Source organism: Procambarus clarkii, chromosome 45, assembly GCF_040958095.1.
Source record: "Procambarus clarkii isolate CNS0578487 chromosome 45, FALCON_Pclarkii_2.0, whole genome shotgun sequence".
NCBI lineage: Eukaryota > Metazoa > Arthropoda > Malacostraca > Decapoda > Cambaridae > Procambarus > Procambarus clarkii.
In genome coordinates, this window is record NC_091194.1 from 11,347,408 (window position 1) to 11,363,942 (window position 16,535).

At 45.4% G+C, this 16,535-nt stretch overlaps 1 protein-coding gene across 5 annotated transcripts in view; it reads left to right on the top strand.

The window, feature by feature from the left end:
- Positions 1–3,121: 3,121 nt before the first annotated feature.
- LOC123770030 (protein bicaudal C) overlaps positions 3,122–16,535 on the top strand; it is a 79,898-nt gene continuing 66,484 nt past the window's right edge. Inside the window, exons 1-2 of one of the 5 annotated variants that reach the window (XM_045761598.2) lie at positions 3,122–3,412; positions 14,033–14,124. In XM_045761598.2, coding sequence (XP_045617554.1) covers positions 3,244–3,412; positions 14,033–14,124 — 261 coding nt within the window. In that variant the 5' untranslated portion in view covers positions 3,122–3,243. Of the gene's footprint in view, positions 3,413–9,346; positions 9,504–14,032; positions 14,125–16,535 lie in introns of those variants that run through there. The other 4 variants (XM_045761599.2, XM_069301416.1, XM_045761606.2 and 1 more) reach the window with 4 other exon arrangements.

Here is a 16,535-nt window from a genome sequence, read left to right on the forward strand (position 1 = left end):
TGCTTTGAATTAGTTACTCTATATTACTCTTGCTTTGAATTAGTTACTCTATATTACTTTTGCTTTGAATTAGTTACTCTATATTACTCTTGCTTTGAATTAGTTACTCTATATTACTCTTGCTTTGAATTAGTTACTCTATATTACTCTTGCTTTGAATTAGTTACTCTATATTACTCTTGCTTTGAATTAGTTACTCTATATTACTCTTGCTTTGAATTAGTTACTCTATATTACTCTTGCTTTGAATTAGTTACTCTATATTACTCTTACTTTGAATTAGTTACTCTATATTACTCTTGCTTTGAATTAGTTGCTCTATATTACTCTTACTTTGAATTAGTTACTCTATATTACTCTTGCTTTGAATTAGTTACTCTACATTTGCATACTCAAGCGTGCTAAGTGTGCACCTCTAATTACTCTCTACCTTAGCTCGTATGCAAATTAACCTTAAGTGTTTCATATCAATACGGAAGCCAAGCACATAGCAACGATCCACAGCTGAAGTTATAGAGACAGACGAGTCACAGTTGAAGTTACAAAGATATAGACGAGCCACAGCTCAAGTTATAGAAACAGACGAGCCACAGATGAAGTTATAGACACAGAAGCGCCATAGAGATGTGAGGCAATACAAGAATGAACTAGACACATCATCGTTTTCCACCATGTTAACCCTCGACATGACAGGCAACTGCGAAGGCGGAGCTCAAGAACTGAAGCTTGATTCTAAAAAAAAACTAACAAAAACAAAACAAAAAACACACAAATAAAAGAATAGAGACAAAGAGCCGAGCACAACAAGGCTGCCCCAGCGGTCAGGTCTTACGCTATATTCTTGTTTTAACTAAATGAAAGAGAGTGTTGTTAGGCTTGTGTGTCATAATGTAAATAGTGAAGACCAGGAGGTGGGGGCCCCGGGCTTTGGCCCCCCCTTCTCCACCCCCCTCACACACACACACACACACACACACACACACACACACACACACACACACACACACACACACACACACACACACACACACACACACACACACACACACACATACACACACACACACACACACACACACACACACACACACACACACACACACACACACACACAGCGTAGAGCTGCCCAACTGCCTTCGTTGTGCGCAGAACAGCCTTCAGGAACCTGTGCAAGGAATCATTCAGAACTTTGTACACCACATATGTAAGACCAATCGTGGAGTATGCGGCCCCAGCATGGAGCCCGTACCTTGTCAAGCACAAGACGAAGCTGGATAAAGTTCAGAGGTATGCCACTAGGCTAGTCCCAGACCTAAGAGGAATGAGTTATGAGGACAGGCTGCGTGAAATGCACCTCACGACACTGGAAGACAGAAGAGTAACGGGAGACATGATCATAACCTACAAAATTCTCAGAGGAATTGAATTAATTGGAATTGTGGGGCCAGTACCACATACACCATGTGGGACGAGCACTACAACATACAATTACCTCTCAAATCTGGATAATAAATGTTAAAATGATAGATAATACTAAGAGATGAGACATGATCACAGCATAAAAGATCCTAAGAGGTGTAATCAAAGCGGAATGACATTAGTGGTAACTCAGACAAGACTTCATCTAACACGATCAAGACTCACAGGATGAGTGACGCTGCCCAATACTGTCACTACGGCGGTGTCCACTCACAGGATGAGTGACGCTGCCCAATACTGTCACCACGGCGGTGTGTCCCCTCACAGGATGAGTGACGCTGCCCAATACTGTCACTATGGCGGTGTGTCCCCTCACAGGATGAGTGACGCTGCCCAATACTGTCACTACGGCGGTGTGTCCACTCACAGGATGAGTGACGCTGCCCAATACTGTCACTACGGCGGTGTGTCCACTCACAGGATGAGTGACGCTGCCCAATACTGTCACTACGGCGGTGTGTTCACTCACAGGATGAGTGACGCTGCCCAATACTGTCACTACGGCGGTATGTTCACTCACAGGATGAGTGACGCTGCCCAGTACTGTCACTTTGGCGGTGTGTCCACTCACAGGATGAGTGAAATATAATTCTTCCTTCTGTACTGAGTATTGAAGAGACCAAATAAGCCAGCACGGATAACTATTCAGAGTAACTCTGTACACATTTACAAAAATAATGTTAAAAGTAATGTTTTAGTTTACAATAATGGTAATAATTTCCATTACAATAATGGTAATTATTAATGTTTAATAACATTAAAAGTCAAGAGACAAGGGCCTTAACCAAGAGTCAGGCAATTATCAGGAGAAAGCATTAAACAATTACGTTTATGTAGATCTTGGAAGGTGTCAGGATAAGGATTTGGGATGGGACGAAGGGAAGGAATGATGCCCAACCACTTGGATGGTCGGGGATCGAACACCGACCTGCAAGAGGCGAGACCGTCGCTCTACCGTCCAGCCCAAGTGGTTGAACGACCTGAAAGAATAGTGTACACATTAGTTGGAAGTCGGGCGACTGGGAGCTAAAGCTCGGCCCTGTTGAGTGTATTATAGGTAAGAACACAGAGAGACACGCCATGCAACAAGGCTGTCTCACAACTACCCAACCAGCTCTTCCGAACGATTGTCCGAACTGGTCACCAGATCCGACTTCGAAAGAGAAAGAAAACATCAGTGGTCATGACTCTCCAAGCCTTGCTTGACTGTGTGGGGGCGGTGGGCGGTGGTGGGCAGGTCCGGGTGGACATCGGGCCTGTTAAGCATGCCCATCTTACTACGCGGCTGGCTAGGCTGAGGTCGATAACAGCTTCATTGTTTCATATGTGCCGCCAAGGATTCGGAGGCGGGGCCAAGGGACCGCGTGCATTGGCGAAATACTAAATTTCACTGGCGATTGTTCACTTTTCGTATTGTTTTGGTCAAATCATTTAATACTATTTCATATTTTCTGGCCTTAGAGCCGTTTTTGGGCATCGTTCTCGGGAAGCAAACTCTTTTCTAAGCCCGTGTAGATTACATTTTAATTCAGTTTATAATATTTTGTACAATATTTAGTACGCTAGTACAAATATAAATATGAGAGTGAATGAAAATCACTGGAGAGTTTCGTCTGCAGGAGCGAAGCGCTGATTGGCAGGGCGTCCGCGGCTAGGCAGTCACAGACAATGTTTTGTTTTGGAGCACACCCGGGCCGACTTTCCTGACATTACCTACAGTTTAATTTTGCGGACAGGACGTAATTTTCGTGACATTGTGTGATTATGGGGCCACACGATCAACTGGAACAGGACGATGTTTCCGAGGTGTACTCTGAGGGCTCGCTATCGAGATGCAACAGCACAGAGAAGATGACATTCACGGTGTTGGCCGACGGGCTGGTGGAAGAGAGGTTCAGAGTCGACAGAAGGAAGCTTGAAGCTATGATCTTAGGTGAGTACTAAGGAGGTGAATATCTTATCCATGGGTTGACGGGGGGAGAGTTGAGTGTCTTAGCCGCCCCCCTCTCCCATGGGGGGAATGTTGGCTTAGGGGGGGGCTGGATATATGGGAATTTGGTTGTCATGTGTGACAGACCTGGATGGTTGTTAGGTTGTTGTTGTGGTTGGGAGGGGCAATTAAAGGTCAGCTTCGTACTCTTGTTAAAGTTTAGTAGTTCATCGATTCATGAATCAGGGTAGAGCAATGTTGCGGCAATTGTAACTATCGTGCCATTGATTAAACAGGAGCAACGAATGTTGTGTGAGCGAATCTTAAAGGTAAGCCATACTGTGAGCGAATCTTTTTAAGAATTTAAGGGACAGGATTTTTTTTTACTAGTTAAATGGTTTCTCGCTAGTTTGGGACAAATCTGGAAGCGTTTCTTAGACCGTTGCCAAGGTGGAGCATGTAACTACCTCGCTACGTAATCAAGTCACTTCACTTTTTAATCCAAGATAACGTATCAATGATGTTTACCAATAGACAGGAATCTGTGCATGAATGTGGCTTTGCGTCGAGTTGAGTTGGTGTTGGTTACAGCGGGGGTGGTGGAAATGTTGACGCCTCCCTAGACACCCACTTGGGTACATGGGGTAGTGATGGCTAAACGCCCTAAATACCCACTTGGGTACATGGGTGCTGATGGCTAAACGCCCTAAATACCCACTTGGGTAGTGATGGCTAAACGCCCTAAATACCCACTTGGGTCCATGGGTGGTGATGGCTAAACGCCCTAAATACCCACTTGGGTACATGGGTGGTGATGGCTAAACACCCTAAATACCCACTTGGGTATCCATTTGGGTACAGTGGTGACGCTGCCCTCGTCACACCTGCTTATGGGTCTTAGTACCCAGGCCCATACATCAGTATTATTCTGACGAAAAAAATATAAATAAAACTAGAACCATCATTTATTAAAGTGCATTAATTTAAGATTTGGAAGTTATTAATTACTGGACAGTTACACCGAATGACCCCCACCTCTCTTCCCCCAAGCCCTCGACGGGAGAATGTAAGGATAGTTTGACGCGAATTGGCCCCTACACAGTGTTGAATCTTAAGGAGTCAGGGCGAGCAGAGCCGTAGTAACGCCTCATTCTCTGGCTAGTGCAGACAAGCTCCCTCGGGATGCCGGAAATTGCAGCAGGGGGTCAGCTGGGCTAGTTTGTTTGCTTGTACGCGGTCGCTCGCTCGCTCGCGGGGTCTGGTGTGGCCCCCTGATTGATAAGGTGTAGATGGACGTAGAGGGCGACACATGGGGGGGGGGGGGTGTTGGCGTGCCGATACCAGGTAGTCACGATGACGTCACGATGACGTACTAGGTGTAAACAAACAGAGCAGTCATGGCGGGCTCCCTGGTGTGGGGTGCCGCAGTGTGGCGCGGACTGTGCTGCCTGGCGGAGGGCGGGGCACAGGCACACATGGAATGGAGGGGTGGGGGAGATGGAATAGCGAGAAGGAACATAAGGGAAGGGAGAAATACCTAGAGGGAATGAGACGTTGGATTGGGGGGGGGGTGAGATGAAGCGTGGGATTGGGGTGGGTGGGTTGAGATGAGGCGTGGGATTGGGGTGGGTGGGTTGAGATGAGGCGTGGGATTGGGGTGGGTGGGTTGAGATGAGGCGTGGGATTGGGGTGGGTGGGTTGAGATGAGGCGTGGGATTGGGGTGGGTGGGTTGAGATGAGGCGTGGGATTGGGGGTGGGTGGGTTGAGATGAGGCGTGGGATTGGGGTGGGTGGGTTGAGATGAGGCGTGGGATTGGGGTGGGTGGGTTGAGATGAGGCGTGGGATTGGGGTGGGTGGGTTGAGATGAGGCGTGGGATTGGGGTGGGTGGGTTGAGATGAGGCGTGGGATTGGGGTGGGTGGGTTATGAGACGAGGCGTGGGATTGGGGTGGGTGGGTGGGTTATGAGATGAGGCGTGGGATTGGGGTGGGTGGGTGGGTTATGAGATGAGGCGTGGGATTGGGGTGGGTGGGTGGGTTATGAGATGAGGCGTGGGATTGGGGTTGGTGGGTGGGTTATGAGATGAGGCGTGGGATTGGGGTTGGTGGGTGGGTTATGAGATGAGGCGTGGGATTGGGGTGGGTGGGTTATGAGATGAGGCGTGGGATTGGGGTGGGTGGGTTATGAGATGAGGCGTGGGATTGGGGTGGGTGGGTTATGAGATGAGGCGTGGGATTGGGGTGGGTGGGTGGGTTATGAGACGAGGCGTGGGATTGGGGTGGGTGGGTTATGAGACGAGGCGTGGGATTGGGGTGGGTGGGTGGGTTATGAGACGAGGCGTGGGATTGGGGTGGGTGGGTGGGTTATGAGACGAGGCGTGGGATTGGGGTGGGTGGGTGGGTGGGTGGGTTATGAGACGAGGCGTGGGATTGGGGTGGGTGGGTGGGTTATGAGACGAGACGAGGCGAGGCGTGGGATTGGGGTGGGTGGGTGGGTTATGAGACGAGGCGTGGGATTGGGGTGGGTGGGTGGGTTATGAGACGAGGCGTGGGATTGGGGTGGGTGGGTGGGTTATGAGACGAGGCGTGGGATTGGGGTGGGTGGGTGGGTTATGAGACGAGGCGTGGGATTGGGGTGGGTGGGTGGGTTATGAGACGAGGCGTGGGATTGGGGTGGGTGGGTGGGTTATGAGACGAGGCGTGGGATTGGGGTGGGTGGGCGGGTTATGAGACGAGGCGTGGGATTGGGGTGGGTGGGCGGGTGGGTTGAGATGAGGCGTGGGTGGGCGGGTGGGTTGAGATGAGGCGTGGGATTGGGGTGGGTGGGCGGGTGGGTTGAGATGAGGCGTGGGATTGGGGTGGGTGGGCGGGTGGGTTGAGATGAGGTGGGTGGGTGGGTTATGAGACGAGGCGTGGGATTGGGGTGGGTGGGTGAGTTATGAGACGAGGCGTGGGATATTGTGAAGGGGGAGGGTGTGGAGGTGGGCAAGATAGGTGGAGTGAGCATTGGGAAGATAAGTACAGAGATAAGGACGGAAGGAAGCTAGATAATGAGGCTACCTTTCTAACCCTTAGTGTTTCGTCTTCCTAAACATGGGGGGGGGAAGGGGGGCGGGAAAAGATGACAAAGCTAATCTAACCTATCTAAGCGGCCAACCTGGCTATGGGCAATAGGCTCGCCCAAGCGGCCAACCTGGCTATGGGCAATAGGCTCGCCCAAGCGGCTGCCGACCCCTGAAGGCGCGTTTTAACATGCTGTGATTCAAAGGCTGGATTTTTTTCTGATTGAATTGTTAAAAAATTTATGCATTAGACGTTTTTTTAGGTGTTTAGGCCTTGCTAGCCATTATTATTTGTTTTTATATTTATATATATACAAGAGGTATTACATTCTTGTACAGCCAACTTGCTCGCATAGCGTTTCGGGCATTTTATTTATAAATGCTGTGCGTGGGTACTCACCTAGTTGTGGTTACGGGGGGTTGAGCTTTGGCTCTTTGGTTCAGCATTTGAGGTACAGTTTGAACACAGGGTATTCACTAAATGTTCGAATGTCATCAGTTACAAGTCTTGTAGATGGGTTGTATTCATAAACCATTTTGTGTTTGAGATATGGGCTTTGAGCCTTTTGTCTTTGAACGGGAGTCCCTGGTAATTGTATTTTAAAAATATGAAATATGGGAGAGTTACTGTGTAAGGAACGATGGAAGAGGGGAGTTATTTGAAGAATTCCCCCCTATTTTAATTTATCTTGCGCCTCTCTCTCCATCCTGTGAGTGGGAACTAAAACCAATTCGCTTTCTACCTAAGCGAGTTACAATTTGGTGGAAACGTTTGTACGTGTTATTTGGTTCACAAGAATGTACCCTTTAATCACTAAAATTTATACCGTCACGTCCCATTTGTAGTTTTATAAGTAAAGGCTACAGTCACTAGTGACACCTGTAAGTCATTAATCTGTTTTTCTGTATTGATCTAGTCTATTTTTTAAGTTTAGCATTCTTAAGTCTTCCCATTTTTATCGGATGTAATTGCTTGAAAGAAAATGGAAGTTTCTCTTTGAAATGGATAACTATGGTATTTTCTTACTTTCATAACTTTCCTATTTATTCGTAGAGCAATTGTTTTACGCGCTTAAATATGCACAATATTTATACCTTAATTATGACACTTTAGTCAGGAATCACTTAACTCTAATGAAGTTAGAAGAAATGATTAATAGGAGCCTATTAATCTTTGTTTAAATTACCAATCAAGCTGTCAATATAATCATTCAGAGCTTTAATATACCAATGTCCTTTAATATACTTACTAATCTCTCTCATCTCATTTTTTCTTGCAATGTATCTGTTATCATTTTATTAATTCTGCTAGAATTTACTTAAATGTATGTTAGATTAAGGACCTGCCCGAAACGCTGCGCGTACTAGTGGCTTTACAAGATTGTAAATACTATGCTATGTATTCTCGCAAACTCAATGTACCTTCTTGTGTGTGTGTGTGTGTGTGTATGTATGTGTGTGTATATATATATATATATATATATATATATATATATATATATATATATATATATATATATATATATATATATATATATATATATATATATGTCGTACCTAGTAGCCAGAACGCACTTCTCAGCCTACTATGCAAGGCTTGATTTGCCTAATAAGCCAAGTTTTCATGAATTAATGTTTTTTCGACTACCTAACCTACCTAACCTAACTTTTTCGGCTACCTAACCGAACCTAACCTATAAAGATAGGTTAGGTTAGGTTAGGTAGGGTTGGTTAGGTTCGGTCATATATCTACGTTAATTTTAACTACAGTTAAAAAAAATTGACCTCATACATAATGAAATGGGTAGCTTTATCATTTCATAAGAAAAAAATTAGAGAAAATATATTAATTCAGGAAAACTTGGCTTATTAGGCAAATCGGGCCTTGCATAGTAGGCTGAGAAGGGCATTCTGGCTACTAGGTACGACATATATATATATATATATATATATATATATATATATATATATATATATATATATATATATATATATATATATATATATATATATATATATATATCTATATATATATATATATATATATATATATATATAATAATTTATTTTTATACCTAGAAGGGGTACCACCTCTGGTGCAAGTGTAGGGACCCATAGCCTCGGAGAAGAAAATAGAGTACTCAGAGAAGACCTTGTGGATCCTCACTGAAGGATATATATATATAATATATATATATATATAAATAACACAAGTTGATCATACCCTTTGGTAGCTTACAAACCACTTAAGGATAGACATTCGCAAAGAATTTCAATATAGTTCATAAATATATTAGAGAAAAAAAAGTTAATCGGTATGCTCTTCAGAAGGAAATTCTCTTATGCCTGTGTAGCAAGTTTCATAGCTGCATTAAGACGTGTTTAAGTCTTTACATTCAAAACGAAATATTATCAACTCTACAAGAACTGATGCTGCCTTTGGCGACTTAGACATTAAAACAATACTTTTCTGTATTGATCTAGTCTTTTTTTTTAAGTTTAAGATTCTTAAGTCTTCCCATTTTTATCGGATGTAATGGCTTGAAAGAAAATGGAAGTTGCCTTTGGCGATTTGGACATTAAAACAATACTTGTATTTTGGTGGGCTCAGTGTCGCCATGCCCAATTGTTTGTCCTGCCCGGGGGATTCAACATGGGGGTCCCGAGAGGATGTAGACCACTATGCTACAGGATATGCTATTAAGTCAGTGTTAATAAAAAAGCATAATACGTATGACTAAGGGAGTAGATAATTGGTGGTTCTTATCAGTTCCGCATCCAGGGTTGGCCAGCCCCATGTGATATAATGACTGAAATCTTCCACCAGTGTCACAGCTGTTTATATCTGGTTATCAGCTGATGGAGCCAAACAACGCGGGCAGGCGGCCAGGTGACTCTTAGTGTCTTGTTGGGTGTGTGAGTGTACATTGTAGTCATCTGGGAATATTAAGAGTCTTGGCCCAGACCGAGACATCTGTGGTTGGTGGCTTAAGGTGAAACACGTTAGTGGTTGCCGCTAGAGACCCGTGGTAGGTGAGGGGAGTCGGCTCCAGTTAGTGTTTACTGACAAAAAGTTATTGTAATCGACCACCCTCTTGCATGCCCACTCGATTCTTCTTCCCCTATAGTTGTTCCCGTCTCCTAAACCCCCATCACCACCTTCCCCTCTCGAATCGGCAGGGTTAGTCCTGGCCAGAGAGGATTGACTGGATGAAAATCCTAGCTGTTAACCCATTTTCACTCGGCAGTAAATAGGTAATGCTGTGGTTAACATGTATATAATGAAAGGGAAACCTCTCTAAGTGCTAACAAGTCACAAGTGTAAAAGAAATGAAAAAAAAAACGGCATGTGATAAAGATTGTTGAAGACGCATTTCACTACTCGATCGGAACTAACTTAATACACCTTCGCCGACATGCAGGGGTAATAGAGCAGTACGTGTACGTGCAGTACGTGTGCGTACAGCACGTGTACGTACAGCACGTGTGCAGAATGCTGCAGCAGTCTCTAGGTCCCCTAGAAACTCCGATTGTTTCTTCTACACACGTACCGGAAGCCTAGTAAATAAATCTGACCCATTGTGTGCGTACACAGAGGTGCGAGAATCCTGACACCACTGGAATCATCGCACCATAATTGATATAATTGAAATAATTCGGTCTTGCATGTCACTCGCCTCGGACAAAACAAGAACTGGTGTCTGACAGGATGAACAACCCAGCGGGTTTTCTTCCTATTGGGGAGTGTTGTACATTCTGCTATGGCGGTATGTTCACTCACAAGATGAGTGGCGCTGCCCAATAAACTCGCCCCTCGGGGCAAAATTTAAAATTTAAGAACAGGTGGTGTACTCGCCTAGTTGTGCTTGAAGGGGGTTGAGCTCTGGCTCTTTGGTCCCGCCTGGTGTGATACCGTATTGAAGACCACCGGAATGGGACCAGCTGCGAGGAAATTAAGTGATGATTGATGAAGATTAAGCCACTCAAAAGGTGGCACGGGCATGAGTAACCCGTAAGTGGTGGCCCTTTTCAGCCATTACCAATATAAAGAGCTGATATTGGAGATCTGTGGAGGTGCGACTGGACCCTGTGTGACGGGAGATATCTCTCGTGAAAACAGTGTGTGTGTGGTCTAATATAGGTCAAAAGGGTAGCGGACGGGTCAGACAGCAACAGTAGAGGGAGTGAGAGGTCAGCATTATGTGGGGGGGGGGTGAGGGGGCCTTCTTCGTGGTGTTGGGGGTAATGGAGGATCCTGCCCCGGTGCGAGGAAGGGGAGGGGGGAGGAGGGACGGAGAAAGAGATGCGGTGACAGCTATTGATTAGGACACTTCACTTGTCATTTGTGGGGGTGTAAACCTGTCCTCCTCCTGAATACAACATATTTTGTTACGCAATCGACTCCTGGGAAAATTGTTCAGTAGTATAGGGACATTAAAAGCACCATATGTTGACGCTTCCTGGTCTTAATGATGCCTGTAGACCAAGTTCTGAGGTATTCGGTTAGCCTAAACGCTGTAATTTTTTTTTTTGTTTAGAGAGGAAATTGAACGTGCTTGTATGAGTTTGTTCCTATTCACGAGGCAGTAAACTATGGCGGGATATTGTTGACCAGACCACACACTATAAGGTGAAGGGACGACGACGTTTCGGTCCATCCTGGACCATTCTCAAGTCGATATCGGTCCAGGACGGACTGGAACTCTAGTGTGGTGTCTGGTCAATATACTTTAGCCACGTTGTGATTCATCGTCTAAGGCGGGATATTCACTTCTGTTTTTGATGGTAAAGTATTTTTTTATAATATGGTAAAATTGTCACGGCGTTTTTCTCCCGTGGTATTGTATTTCAGAGGTGTAGGAAGGAAGGGGGGGAGGGAGGGGGGTTGGATTGTGTGGCCAGAAGCCGTCAGGGTGTGGAATACAATTGAAATGTACGAAGACCCAATGCAGAGATATTGTTCGAAGAAGGCCCACTCCCACAGCTGGTGGCTCATTAGTTTGGATGTACTAGAGGGCAACTTTGATGTACCCCAGAGCACCTAACCCCCCCCCCCCCCCCAATTTAAAGATTAAATGTAAACCGGAAACCCCCACGGGGGGAGGGGGGATGGAGCTGATTCAGGTTGAAGCCCCCTTTTCTGACCAAAGGATAAGAGATAAACTAAGTGTGGTCTATCCCCTCTAGTGATAAGGCCTGTGGTTGACTTGAACAGCCGGTCTTTGACAACCCAAGAATATATTTACGGTTCAATTTGTTTTCTTTCATACTCGGTAAATGAATAGTTTTAATTCTTCTTAATTTTAAAAGACGTCTCGTGCCTTTGAGAAGTGTTCACCTGTGTCATCTCCGATGATACAGGTGAATGAGGGAAATTTGTAATTTTCGTTTCCCCCAACCACTTACAAAATGTAACTAGGCTGCTTAATTTAGTCTTTTGCAAGCCTATTTAATAATTACTGCAATTTCAGCCTACAGATTTTATGTAAATGTAAAGCTTTATCAATTAGTGCGAATAATTTTGCTGACTTTTGAGTATTTTCACCGATTTAAAAACAAAATAAAACCAATATTTTTAGAGGTAAAAAGCAGTCTCTCAAGCCTGGTGTAAAAAATTTTGTTACATGTATTTTAGCCCCCTTAGGTCATGCTATGTTTATCAGGCTCCTGTTTTGAGTTTCATTCGTATGGTATAAGATTGTCTAATACTTTTGTGTAATTTCGGCCGTACGCGTGTCATTTTCTTTAATCAGCGTTAATGTGAGAGGGTGGCTTGTGTAAATGTTCGTTGTGTGTGCAAACAGAGTAGAAATTGGTTGTTCAGGTTGGCGACTACTTGGGGTGTGGGTGAAGGGTGCAGAGGGTAGGGTAGGGAAGGGTTGACATGGGTATGAGATAGGCGGTGACTGAACAGCAATGAGATAGTTGATCAGCACGTTATAGCGAGCGCTAGCAATGTCAAGAAACTGTCGTACTTTATAAAAGTGCCTCATCCTAACCTTTCAAAGCACCCACTAACAGAAAACAGGACATCGTCAGTTTCGCGACCCTCTACCATTTTCTAGTGCGAGAGTTTTTGGCCATGGGTAGAGTATACGTCAAAATGCAACTTGCTATTATACTGGTTGAGAATTGAGAGGGTGTAGAGTGCAGGAGTCTACGCTCCTCCCTCGGGAACCATCTTTGTCCAGATAAAGCCACAGGTAAAACATGGCCAAGATGGACAGCACCGTTCCTGTGCCAGGCAAGTCCACTACGGGCTCACCATAGCCCGTGCTACTTGGAACTTGTAGCTGAATCTATAACAACATGGGCCAAGTTCTCCTGGCTGATAACACTAGCGACAGATAAAAAGATAGGGGGCCCCCAGTCCCCACCAGTCTCTTATCTAGTCTTAATTCGTCACCCGTTCACACAAGTGTAAAGTTTGAGGTAGGATTTACCATGTCTGAAACCATACTGGTTTAATATATTATTCATTATTCTCTAAACATGTCTCGGTAACTCTTGTCCATCCACGCCCACGGGATGGGTATGGGGCTGCAGAATAAATGACAGAGTCCAGATGTTCTACTCGCCTCTTAATATTTTTCATCATTTTACATGATGTGCATGTAAGGAACGCAGACCTGTAGAATAATGCCTCTCGTCTGTTTCACTTTCCGGGCATTGGCACTGCCAACTCTTGCTGTTCTTATATTTTCAGTGACATGTAAGCGGCTAACTCCTATCCTGGTTTCTCTACACCTTCCCTATCCTGGTTTCTCTACACCTTCCCTATCCGGGTTTCTCTACACCTCCCTATCCGGGTTTCTCTACACCTCCCTATCCGGGTTTCTCTACACCTCCCTATCCGGGTTTCTCTACACCTCCCTATCCGGGTTTCTCTACACCTCCCTATCCGGGTTTCTCTACACCTCCCTATCCGGGTTTCTCTACACCTCCCTATCCGGGTTTCTCTACACCTCCCTATCCGGGTTTCTCTACACCTCCCTATCCGGGTTTCTCTACACCTCCCTATCCGGGTTTCTCTACACCTCCCTATCCGGGTTTCTCTACACCTCCCTATCCGGGTTTCTCTACACCTCCCTATCCGGGTTTCTCTACACCTCCCTATCCGGGTTTCTCTACACCTCCCTATCCGGGTTTCTCTACACCTCCCTATCCGGGTTTCTCTACACCTCCCTATCCGGGTTTCTCTACACCTCCCTATCCGGGTTTCTCTACACCTCCCTATCCGGGTTTCTCTACACCTCCCTATCCGGGTTTCTCTACACCTCCCTATCCGGGTTTCTCTACACCTCCCTATCCGGGTTTCTCTACACCTCCCTATCCGGGTTTCTCTACACCTCCCTATCCGGGTTTCTCTACACCTCCCTATCCGGGTTTCTCTACACCTCCCTATCCGGGTTTCTCTGCCCCTCCCTATCCGGGTTTCTCTGCCCCTCCCTATCCGGGTTTCTCTGCCCCTCCCTATCCGGGTTTCTCTGCCCCTCCCTATCCGGGTTTCTCTGCCCCTCCCTATCCGGGATGCTGTTGTAACCTTGAGTGTCTCACTACAGGGTGTCCGTCTGACCCATGCGACCTGGAGATCATGAAGCTGCCCATAGCATCAGATGGACGGGTTCTCTCCGCCGATGATTTCTTCCAGGGGGTGAGTACAGCTCCAGACTGTTGTCTCTCTCTTTATGTAGGGCACACGTAAATCTCTTATCTATGTATTGATGTCTGTAGGTTAGGTTAGCATTTTATAAAAGAATTACAATCGCCTTCCGTGGTTGATTGTTCAATACATCCCTGAACCATATGTTTTTTTTCTTAATATAAATCACATATACATAAGTTTTACAAGGCAGTTATACATTACAATGCAGATCTCTCGCCCTGTCCATGGAGGACACAAGAAAATGTGTATATGCTGGTTAGCATTGTAAATGTATGGCCACGTCTGTGGTAGAAGGGGGGGGGGGAGGGAACGATCAGGAGAAAGCACCAACAAGCCATTACGACTATAGCACTTGGAAGGGGTCAGGGTAAGGATTTGGTATTGGGAGGGGGGGGGGGAAAGAATAGCGCCCAACCAGTTAGACGGTCGGGGATTGAACGTCCGACTTGCATGACACGCTTGATTGCGTGTCAGAACCAGTTGGGACTAGTATGGGGTGAACAGACTGCCAATCTAGCGGTTAACATAATGCAACCCTTCCCCCCACCCCACCCCCCCTCACATTTGTTATGGTGAGGGGGAGCAATGAGGGGGGGGGGAAGAGATCTTTTGAGTATGTTGCACTGATTAAGAAACTTAAGCATCTTTAAGACGTAAGGGTGGATGCTGTCATCCTGTAGTCTCCAACAGTACATGGCACTCTGACTTATAAATCCCCTTAAGCTAAATATTGATGTACTAAAAATCATAGCTACTCTCAAAATTAACGTGATGTCCCGTTTTCTATTGATGGGTCCTCGGTTAGGTTAGGTTCCGACAGATTAGTTTTCATTTGGATGAGTGAAGTAAAGACGCTAACACAATACGTCACAAATTACACAAACTTCAGGAATTTAAACTTCAAACTTTATCATCCAAATTTTTACACCAGAGTGTAAAGCGTGATGTTAAGACTTGTTTGTACAGAAATGTCATTGCAATCACAAAACTTGATCCGTGTTGAAAACTTGCAAAGTGGCGGAATTACACAAATTAACGAGTACTTTCACAGATGCCTTACACACGGGAACGGGGCGAGAATAGCTTGAGCTAACATCTCTTTGTTTATTTATGCCTCAATAAACTTGTTTCAACTCCCCCCCCCCCCCCAACCCAATAAGATTGAAACTTCGTTTCAACAGATCAGAATAAGTTGTAAAACACATGGGGCATAATCTTGCTGAAGGGAACACAAGTGATACCTGGTTGATGGGGTTCTGGGAGTTCTACTCCCCAAGCCCGGCCCGAGGCCAAGCTTGACTTGGGAGTTTGGTCCACTAGGCTGTTGCTGTGGAGCGCCCCGCAGGCTCACATACCCACCTCAGCCCGGTTGGTCCGGCACTCCTTGGAGGAAACAATCTAGTTTCCTCTTGAAGATGTCCACAGTTGTTCCAGCAATATTTCTTATGCTCGCTGGGTGTCATAAATACTCATACTCCTCCTCAGTAACACAGAAACAAGAAACCAGTAATACTTAGAGGGCCAGCCATAAGCCTAGGACCCGCACAGGAATATCCCTGCTAAAAAAAATTGATTTCTGCCATTACGCTCAGTTTGTTGCTGTTATTTTCACTGGGTATGGGTCAAATGGTACTCCAGACGGCTCAACATAAGGCATTCCCAGCCCATCCCCCTGTTTAGGTAGTATTACAAGTAGCAATGAGGACCATCGTACACTTATTGACGTAAAGGACAATTAAAAAGTAGATTGGTAATGGAGAATTTGAACTAACCTGAAAAGTTTGTGCGATTGTGTTACAAATTAAACGTAACCTAACCTTCTTGGGCCTAATTTATAATACATATATGTGCTATACTATATGGCAATGGCAAGATGTACAGAATACCCACGTTGAAAAGCAGAGGCGCAACAGGTACTGAGAGAGAACTATCAACACCAGAGGCCCGAGACTGTTCAACACGCTTCCACTACGCATAAGGGGCATAACTGGCCCGAGAGAACTGGATAAACACCTCCAAAAGATACCTGATCAACCAGGTTGTGATTCATGCGTCAGGTTGCGAGCAGCCGCGTCTAACAGCCTGGTTGACCAGTCCAGCAACCAGGACGCCTGATCGAGGACCGGGCCGCGGGGGCGTCGAGCCCCGAAATCATAGCTAGGTAAGGTACTAGGCCTATGAATATTTGTGTTTTTAGCTTCATTTTTTACTGCCTAAATAAAATTGATTATAAAATACTGTCTAAACGGGAGGATGGGTTGCTTTTTCCAGTTGTCAGAAGGGAAAATTAGGATTAAGGACTTGCCCGAAACGCTATGCGTGGGAATGGCTATAAAGGAATGCAAGAACTCTTGTGTATATAAATAAAAATAAATAAATAAATAAATTAAATACAAAAA